General features: G+C 49.5%; 1 protein-coding gene across 1 annotated transcript; it reads left to right on the top strand.

The window, feature by feature from the left end:
• Window positions 1-2,487: 2,487 nt before the first annotated feature.
• On the top strand, window positions 2,488-9,821 carry KCNK7 (potassium two pore domain channel subfamily K member 7; the record flags this gene model as incomplete). The annotated part of the gene is given in 4 exon segments (XM_083374806.1): window positions 2,488-2,818; window positions 6,735-7,130; window positions 9,254-9,450; window positions 9,452-9,821. Coding segments are annotated over 4 exon segments (951 nt in total). The 3' UTR covers window positions 9,479-9,821.
• Window positions 9,822-9,986: the final 165 nt, after the last annotated feature.

The following is a 9,986-nucleotide window of genomic DNA, read 5'->3' as shown; positions in this document are numbered from 1 at the left end:
AAGCCGGCTACCCCGTGGACTTTGGTTGTCAGAAGGCCGCCCAAGTGAGTCACCACGGGACTCCCCAGGTCACTGCAACCCGTCATAAGTACGAATCAGTTTTGCCAAGCCTCTGAATTTGGATCACCCGACTACGAGGACACTGCAGTGGCCGTAAGTGTGAAAAAAAAACGGTCATAAGTCACTTTTTCCAGTGCGGTTACAACTTTGAACGGTCCTTAAAAGAGATGGTTGTAAGTTGAGGACTATCTGTGTTTGGGTTTACCGCTTCTTTTTGACCCTAATCTTCACCTCTGGAGCTGTGAACCCAGATGCAAATATTAATGGGGGGGGGGATTTCTGACTGAGTGGGGGGCAGGTTTGCCCCCCTGTGCTGAAACGGAAGCACTGCAAGTAAGCCGAACTTTGCTGCTGAACGCGGATCACGTGCCTTCCTACCACGGGCGAGTAAAGGAAAGGATATGGTTACAACTTGATAAGGATTTTTTTTTCCTAATATACCCAGCCTTTGTGCTGCCTGGCAGCTGGTTATCTTCCTCCTAACCAAATTTCCAGGATATGCTGAGCGGTCCCCCCCAAAAAAATCTTTTCTCCAGAAGGAAGAACAGCCTGCACAACAATTGTGCTTCTAATATTAATTAGTATATAGAGGTACTAGAGCCGCTGGTATATAAAATACTGCCGTCCAGATTTATCGCATCCAGTTTTGGTCACCACACTATTTAAAAAAAAAAGATGTTGAGACTCTAGGGACCCTGAAGGGCAGGTGAGATTCCCCAGCGGCAGGAGCATTCCCATCTGAAAGGTGTGGTTTCCTAGTGGCCTCCCATCCCATCTACAGGGACCCCGCAGGACCGTTCCCATCTTAAAGGCGTGATTTCCTAGTGGCCTCCCTTCCCACCGACGGGACCCCCTAAAGGCGGGTGAGATCCTCCAGAGGCAGAAGCATTTCCATCTTAAAGGTGTGATTTCCTAATGGCCTCCCATCCCATCCACAGGGACCCCCCAAGGGCTGGACCAGAGCCTCCAGCGGCAGGACCGTTCCCTTCTGAAAGGCGTGATTTCCTAATGGGCTCCCATCCCATCCACAGAAAGACCAAGGGGTGGACCAGAGCCTCCAGCAGCAGGACCATTCCCATCTTAAAGGCGTGATTTCCTAGTGGCCTCCCGTACCATCTACGGGGACCCCCCAAGGGGCAGACCAGAGCCTCCAGCGGCAGGACCGTTGCCATCTTAAAGGCGTGATTTCCTAGTGGCCTCCCGTCCCATCTACAGGGACCCCCCCCAAGGGGCAGACCAGAGCCTCCAGCGGCAGGACCGTTCCCATCTTAAAGGCGTGATTTCCTAGTGGCCTCCCATCCCATCTACGGGGAGCCCCCCCCAAGGGGCGGAGCAGAGCCTCCAGCGGCAGGACCATTCCCATCTTAAAGGCGTGATTTCCTAGTGGCCTCCCATCCCATCCACAGGGACCACCAAGGGGTGGACCAGAGCCTCCAGCGGCAGGACCGTTCCCATCTTAAAGGCGTGATTTCCTAGTGGCCTCCCGTCCCATCTACAGGGACCCCCCCAAGGGGCGGAGCAGAGCCTCCAGCGGCAGGACCGTTTCCTTCTGAAAGGCAAGATTTCCTAGTGGCCTCCCATCCCATCCACAGGGACCCCCAAGGGGTGGACCAGAGCCTCCAGAGGCAGGACCGTTCCCACCTTAAAGGCGTGATTTCCTAGTGGCCTCCCGTCCCATCTACAGGGACCCCCCCCAAGGGGCGGACCAGAGCCTCCAGAGGCAGGACCGTTCCCTTCTGAAAGGCGTGATGTCCTAATGGCCTCCCATCCCATCCACAGAGACCCCCAAGGGGTGGACCAGAGCCTCCAGCGGCAGGACCGTTCCCATCTTAAAGGCGTGATTTCCTAGTGGCCTCCCATCCCATCCACAGGGACCACCAAGGGGTGGAGCAGAGCCTCCAGCGGCAGGACCGTTCCCTTCTGAAAGGCGTGATTTCCTAGTGGCCTCCCGTCCCATCCACGGGGACCCCCCCCAGGGGCGGAGCAGAGCCTCCAGCAGCAGGACCATTCCCATCTGAAAGGCGTGATTTCCTAGTGGCCTCCTGTCCCATCTACGGGGACCCCCCCCCCAAGGGGCAGACCAGAGCCTCCAGCGGCAGGACCGTTCCCATCTTAAAGGCGTGATTTCCTAGTGGCCTCCCATCCCATCTACAGGGACCCCCCCCAAGGGGTGGACCAGAGCCTCCAGCGGCAGGACCGTTCCCTTCTGAAAGGCGTGATTTCCTAGTGGCCTCCCATCCCATCCACAGGGACCCCCAAGGGGCGGAGCAGAGCCTCCAGCGGCAGGACCGTTCCCTTCTGAAAGGCGTGATTTCCTAGTGGCCTCCCATCCTCGACTCCCGAGAGTTCTTCTGAGCAGCACCGGCAGGAGAGAGAGAGAGAGGGGGGGCGGGGCCAGAGGCACACCTGCCAGCTCAGCTCACCTGGATGGAGCCGGCGACGGGGCTGTGGTGGCGGCCGGGCCGCTTCGGGCTGCTGCTGGCCGCCTACGGGCTCTTCCTGCTGCTGGGCGCCGCCGTCTTCGCCGCCCTGAAGGCGCCCGCCGAGCGCGCCTTGCTGGCCGCCCTGCACGCCGCCCGCGCCGCGCTGCTGGCCGAGCACCGGCCCTGCCTGGCCGAGCATCAGCTGGCCGGGCTGCTCCGGGCCGTCCTGGCCGCCCGCGGCTACGGCGCTTTGGCCCTGGGCAACGGCTCGGCCGACCCGGCCTGGGAGTTCACCTCGGCGCTCTTCTTCGCCGCCAGCGCCCTCACCACCACCGGTGAGCGCCTTCCCACGACGCGCCTGACTCGCGTCTGCCCGCCGGGTCCAGCTGGGGGGGGCAAAGGGCGGGGCCGGGGAAGGGAAGCCAGCACGTGGGGATGCTCCAGGGCTTCTAGGTTGGGTCTGCGCAGGGCAGGGCAGGTATCCCGGAGAAGAAGCCAGTTGGAAGGCACCTTGGAGGTCTTCTAGTCCAACCCCAGCCCAAGCAGGAGACCCTCTACTATTCGGGACCAATGACAGCCCAGTCTCTTCTTAAAAGCCTCCAGTGGTGGAGCACCCACAACTTCTAGTGGCAAACTGTTCCGCTGGTTAATTATTCTCCCTGTTAGGAAGTTTCTCCTTAGTTCCAAGTTGCTTCTCTCCTTGGTTAGTTTCTATCCGTTGTTTCTTGTCCTGCCTTCTGGTGCTTTGGAGAATAGTTTGACACACACACACCCTCTTCCTTGAGGCAGCCCCTCAAATAGTGGGAAATGCTATCATGTCACCCCCAAGTCCTGCTTTTCTCTAGACTAGCCAAACCCGGTTACTGCAACCACAGAAGAACAGGATGATTGTAAACGTAGTATTCATGTCTGACCTGTTCTGCAGATTTTCAGTGTTCTGGACCCCACATTCTATCTAGAAGGCGGCAGAAGAACCTTTATAAAATGGAATATTTTCAAAGCAGCCCCTTTATTTATTTTTTTTGTCTCTGTTTTCTTGCAAAATGACAAGGTAATTCCATCCGGGCCTGCCTTAGCAATATCACTCTTATTATTATTATCACTGCTAAGCTTGTAAGCCGCCCTGAGTCTTCGGAGAAGGGCGGGATATAAATGGAATTTAAATAAAAATAAAAAATAAAATAAAATGTATAAGCGTTTAAAAAAAAAGAACAGAATTTAAAATGCCAATACAAAATTACCGTTACGTATATCTTGGCAACACACATGCCAGCTGTCTCCCGCTTCACACATACCTTGCAACTCCATGAGTCGGAATGAATTATTTCACCCTAGTTTTCAGGAAAATGCAATGACAGGTGGTGCCCGAGTTAGAACCATTAATTTAGCAACAGTTTGATGATATAGCTGTACTAAGGAAAAGGGACTTACAACCAGTCCTCACCAGTTGTGACTGTCAGCGTCCTCATGGTTTGGGTTTGGCTAGTCTAGAGAAGGCCCCTGACCTTCGCTCATTCCGCCGGGACCTGAAGACCTGGCTCTTCGAGCTTTCTGGCCTAGACTGAGAGTATTAACTGTGGTTTTAATTGTATTTTTAATTGTAATTGGGTTTTATTTCAAGGTTAGTGTAATTATTTTAATTGTTTTTAATTTTTGTAACTTGTTGCATTGTTTTAAAAAACCTTGTGAACCGCCCTGAGTCCTACGGGAGAAGGGTGGTATATAAGTTTAATAAAATAAATAAATAAATAAAAGAAGGACTGGGGGGGGGGACATGATAGCAGAGTTCCAGTATTTGAGGGGCTGCCCCAAAGAAGAGGGGGGGGGTCAACGTATTTTCCAAAGCACCAGAGGGAAGGACGAGAAACTGTGGTTGGAAACTGACCAAGGAGAGAAGCAATCTGGAATTAAGGAGAAACTTCCTAACAGTGAGGACAATTAACCAGTGGAACAGCCTGCCTCCAGAAATCGTGGGCGCTCCATCACTGGAGGCTTTTCAGAGGAGACTGGACAGTCGCTTGTCTGAAATGGCACAGGGTCTCCTGTTTGAGCAGGGGGTTGGACTAGATGACCTCCGAGGGCCCTTCCAGCTCTACTCTGATTGAAGCGATTTCAAAGGAGCAACTTGTACTTAAGTGATTCCGACCCTGGCAAGTCACAGTGGGCTTGTTGTTAAGGCTTGATGGAAGTTTGATGTGCTTTGGCGTGGCTAAATGCCAGCAATTTACTTCGCTGCTCCCAAAAAATAATAAGACGAATATAATGCCTAGTGGGTCTCCGTGACCTTCAGCGGAATCTGCCCTCATGTTCAATAGAAGATCAAAATGGCTTTCCGATTCACTTGGTTGGGTTGAAACACAGGCTGTCAAGTTACAGATAGTGCAACCTGTATACTATATTGGCCCCGATTACAGGTTGTCATCTGCTTAACAACAGCCCAACGTTCATGTTGCTAAGTGAGAGGTTTCCTTAGCCCCATTTTACGACCTTCCTTGCCGCATTTGTTAAGGGAATAACCACTGCAGTTCTCAAGTGAATCACACCGTTTTTAACTGAAGCTGGCTTCCCCCTTAACTTTGCTTGTCAGAACGTCTCAAAAGGGGATCAGTGCAGTGGTCATAAATATGAACAGTGCAGTGGTCATAAATATGAACCCGTTGCCAAGCATCCAAATGTCAAACGCGTGACCCATGGGAAGACTGCAGTTGTCATAAGTGTAAAAAATGGTCCTAACGCCCGTTTTTCAGTTCCAGACATTATTTACGGCATTCAGACTTGTGGACTTCAACTCCCAGAATTGCTGGCTAAGCGATTCCTGGTTTGAGGTCCCCAAGTCTTACAAATTGCCAACTTTGTGGAGACCCCTGAATTAGACCCACCTAGTTTCCTCAATCGTTTATTGTACAGTTTATATACAGTATTAGTAAAGGTAAAGGTTCCCCCGCACATGCGTGCTAGTCGTTTCCGACTCTAGGGGCCGGTGCTCGTCTCCGTTTCAAAGCCGAAGAGCCAGCGCTTGTCCGAGGACGTCTCCGTGGTCATGTGGCCGGCATGACTAGACGCCAAAGGCGCACGGAACGCTGTTACCTTCCCACCGTAGTGGTCCCTGTTTTTCTACTTGCATTTTTTACGTGCTTTCGAACTGCTAGGTTGGCAGAAGCTGGGACAAGTAACAGGTGCTCACTCTGCTACGCGGCACTCGGGATTCGACCCGCCAAACTGCCGATCAAGCTCAGTGTCCTAACTCACTGAGCCACCACGTCCCTACAGTATTAGTACCGCTTTATAAAACCCCTACTGAGGCCACACCTGGAATACTGTAGCCAATTTTGGTCACCATATCACAAAAAAAGATGTTGAGAGTTTGGGAAAAAATTCAGAGAAGAGCCAACTAAGGTGATCCAAGGCCTGGAGACCAAAACGTACGAAGAACGGCTGCGGGACTTGGGTTTGGCTAGTCTAAAGAAAAGAAGAAATAGGGGAGACAGGATAGCAGTATTCCTAGTATCTGAGGGGCTGCCCCAAGGAAGAGGACGGGTCACAATATTCACCAAAGCACCAGAGGGCAGGAAAAGAACAATGGTTGGAAACTGACCAAAGAGAGAAGCAACCTGGAATTAAGGAGAAACTTCCTGACTGTGAGGACAATGAACCAGTGGAACAGCTTGCCTCCAGAAATCGTGGGTGCTCCATCACTGGAGATTTTTAAGAAGAGGCTAGACAGTCACTTGTCTGAGATGGTACAAGTTCTCCTGCTTGAGCAGGGGGCTAGACTAGAAGACCTCCAAGGTCCCTTCCAGCTCCTATTCTATTCTATTCTATTCTATTCTATTCTATTCTATTTAAAAATCCAACTCTATTCTCAATAAAGAATATTCTATTCTATTCTATTCTATTCTATTCTATTCTATTCTAATTTATTCCCTATTCTATTCTATTCTATTCTATTCTATTCTATTCTATTCTATTCTATTTTCCTCTATTCTATTCTATTCTATTTAAAAATCCAACTCTATTCTCAATAAAGAATATTCTATTCTATTCTATTCTATTTTCCTCTATTCTATTCTATTCTATTCTATTCTATTCTATTCTATTCTATTCTATTCTATTCTATTCTATTCTATTCTATTCTACTCTACTCTACTCTACTCTACTCTTACTCTACTCTATTCTAATTCTCTATTTTATTCTCTTCTCTTCTAGCCTCCAGACCTCTAATCACCTCTTTTGCCGTTCTCTTGATTGTAGGTTACGGAAACATGGTTCCTCTCTCGGACTGGGGCAAAATTATCAGCATCCTTTACTGCTTCGTGGGCATCCCAGTGACCATATTGTTTGTCAGATGTTTACTCTGCTGCCTGTTGCCCGTCCTAACCTACCGGCCGGTGAGATACATCCACAGCCGCTGGGGTTTCCCGTGGGCACACGTGGCCTTAGGCCACTCAATGGTCCTGGGGCTGGCCACCCTGACTCTCTTCATCGTGATCCCGGCCATCTGCTTCTGGATCTTAAAGCACAACTGGACCTTTCTGGAGTCCATCTATTTCTGCTTCATCTCGCTCAGCACCATTGGCTTGGGGGATTTTGTACCCCGCCTCATGTCCCCCCCATCGCTTCACGGCTTTTACGAGCTGAGCATCACCTGTAAGTCGTCAGGAATTAGAACGGGAGGGTTGGCAGCCAGGAATCCGTGTCACCGAGGCAGACGACGTGCCTTAAATATCATTTTTTCCGTCAGTGCTAATTGGGCTTATTTGGCTTGGAGGACCACCAAGGTCCAGGAAGCAGAATTACAGTTAAGAGGGGAATGGAGACATTTGCGCCTGGCCAAGGACACCCCAAAATCTAGATCAGGGGTCTTCAAATGTGGCAACTGGAAGACTTGTGGACTTCAACTCCCAGAATTCCTCAGCCAGAGGCACACGTGTCTGGGAAGTCTGGGAGTTGAAGTCCACAAGTCTTCCAGTTTGAACGCTGGCTGAGGAATTCTGGGAGTTGAAATCCACAAGTCTTAAAGCTGCCAAGTTTGAAGACCCCTGACCTACAGCCAGGCTGCAAAATACAGACACCCCCCCTCCCCAGCTTATGCGGGAACAAGTGCTAAGACCCCAATGCTCCCACAACACAATTTTGATTACGTGATCATGGGGATGATACAATGAGCAGCGTGAGAAACGGTCCTAAGCCATGGTTTTCAATGCCGTCGTAACTTCAAACATAAGTCGAGGATTAGGTACGTGTGGGCCGCTATGGGCCTGCTTTAAAACAATATTTTAAGACTGATTCTCACGAACAGCAAAGACAGCTTAGGTTTTTTTTTTTTAAAAAAGGTCAGGTGGGCAAAATTATTCTTGGGAAGCTAATGTGCTGTCTAAGTGTGTTAGGGTTCCAATGCCCATCCTCCCCAGCCAGAAGGACCAGAATCTTGGAGAGTAAAATTCATTACTTCATAAAGCTTTCTAGGCTAAGTTATTGTGGGACTGTGCTTAACCCGTATTTAGGTAAAATAGAGGAACAAACAGCAACTCTTTAGTTAGGCTTCATTTAGGGTTAAATCTCAGGGTGAATCCAGGCAAGGAGAAGGAAAGGATTTCTCAGTTTGTTTTGTAACGTAAGGGAAGAGCATATTTAATTGGATTAAGCCTAGTTTAAACTCAAGTCTTCCTTATGTTTCTTTTTCCCAGAGAAATGAAAATTTCTTGTAAGCCGGCTTGTAAGCCGCCCTGAGTCTTCAGAGAAGGGCGGGATATAAGTGGAATTAAAATAAAAATAAATAAAAATAAAATAAAATGCCATAGGGAATCACTAGAGATTTAGGGTGCAAAGAATGGGATGGGATGTAATTGTCCCTATCTCAATTTTTAGTGTTGGACATGCGCGCACGTGCGTGTATGTGCACGTGCACACAATATGCTGCCCTTAATTGGATTACAGAATTAATCTTCCGGAAGACTAATGTGCCAAGTCTGCAAACGATAAACTTCATGCAATGAGCTAAGTTTGTTGCAAACTGATTCATACATTAACAAATGTTTCCTTCAGCAAGCAAAATTTTGGGGTAGTCGTAAGCCGAGGACCACCCGTACAAATGGCTGTAGACTAGAAGTGGGAGATTAAAAATACATTTTGAGTCACGCCTGGTTTGCATTTGAAACAATCAGCAGGAAATGCCAGGATTATAAACCTGGCTGCCGAAAAGGTTTTTCAGAAAGAAGCCAAACTTGTTTTATGCCGTGATGCAAAAAAAAACAAACAAACTGCATGGAGATGTCTTAGAATCACAGAATAACAGGTTTGGAAGGGACCTTAGAGGTCTTCTAGTCCAACCCCCTGCCCAATATTATCCCATCCTGAACAAATGGTTGTCCAACCTTTTCTTGAAGCCTCCAGGGATGGAGGCAAGCTCTTTTGATCCATCTCTGTTGGTTTGTCTGCCTTCCATCTTTTCCGTCGTCTACGGTATCTATGATACGGAATCATAGAGTCCAAGGGCTGGAAGGGACATTGGAGGTCTTCTACTCCACCCACCCCCCTGCTCGAGTCGGAGACCTTATACCAGGGGTCTCCAAACAAGTCTTACAAGTTGCCAAGTTTGGACACCTCTGCCTTTATAACCATTCCGGACAAACGGTTGTCCAGTCTCTCCTTGAAAACCCCCAGTGATGGAACACACCACAACTTCTGGTGGCAAGCAGTTCCGCTGATTAATTGTCTTCACTGTCATTTAATTTCAAAGTCACCTTTACCTTCTTTTTGCCCTTTTACAGGCTACCTACTTACCGGTTTGCTAGCCATGCTCGTGACCCTGGAAACAGTTTACCGGCTGCAAGAAGTCCGCGCTCTTATCCGTTTCTTTGCTCCATCCCGCAACTCCATGCCGGAGGAGGAGGAGGAGGATCGTGTGGGAATCGTGAGTAGGGATCAACTGGCATTGACCTCCGATCTTGGACGCTGCGCCCCGAAGGAATTTAACTGAAAGAGGCGACCCTTAAGCGCGCCCCACTCACCGCACATGAACTGCACCCCCGTATCTTTCCCATGCAGGTGGTCCTCGACTTACGACCATAACTGAGCCCACATTTCCTGTTGCTAAGTGAAACATTTGTTAAGGGAGTTTCACCCCGTTTTACCACCTTCCTTGTGAATTGAATCCCTTCAGTTCTTAAGTTAGTGACACGGCGGTTAAGTCAATCCGGCTTCCCCGTTGGCTTTTGCTTGTCAGAAGGCCGCAAAAGGCGATCACGCGACTCCTTGGGGCGCCGCAACCATCGATCGGTACGAATCGAAACGTCCGAATTTGGATCACGCGTCCGTGGGGGATGATGCTGCGACAGTCGCTAAGTGTGAACAACGGTCGCTAGCCACTTTTGTAAGTTGCATTGTAACTTCGAACGGCCACTAAACAAGCGAAATGGACTACCTGTGTTTTTGGTCAGTGCCGTCGTAACTTTGCACGGTGGCTAAAATGAATGGTTGTAAGTTGAGGACTGCCTGTGCAAT

This window comes from Vipera ursinii (assembly GCF_947247035.1).
Source record: "Vipera ursinii genome assembly, chromosome: 15".
NCBI lineage: Eukaryota > Metazoa > Chordata > Lepidosauria > Squamata > Viperidae > Vipera > Vipera ursinii.
Note: the sequence above shows the minus strand (reverse complement) of the source record. Positions and strands in the feature narration are given on the sequence as shown.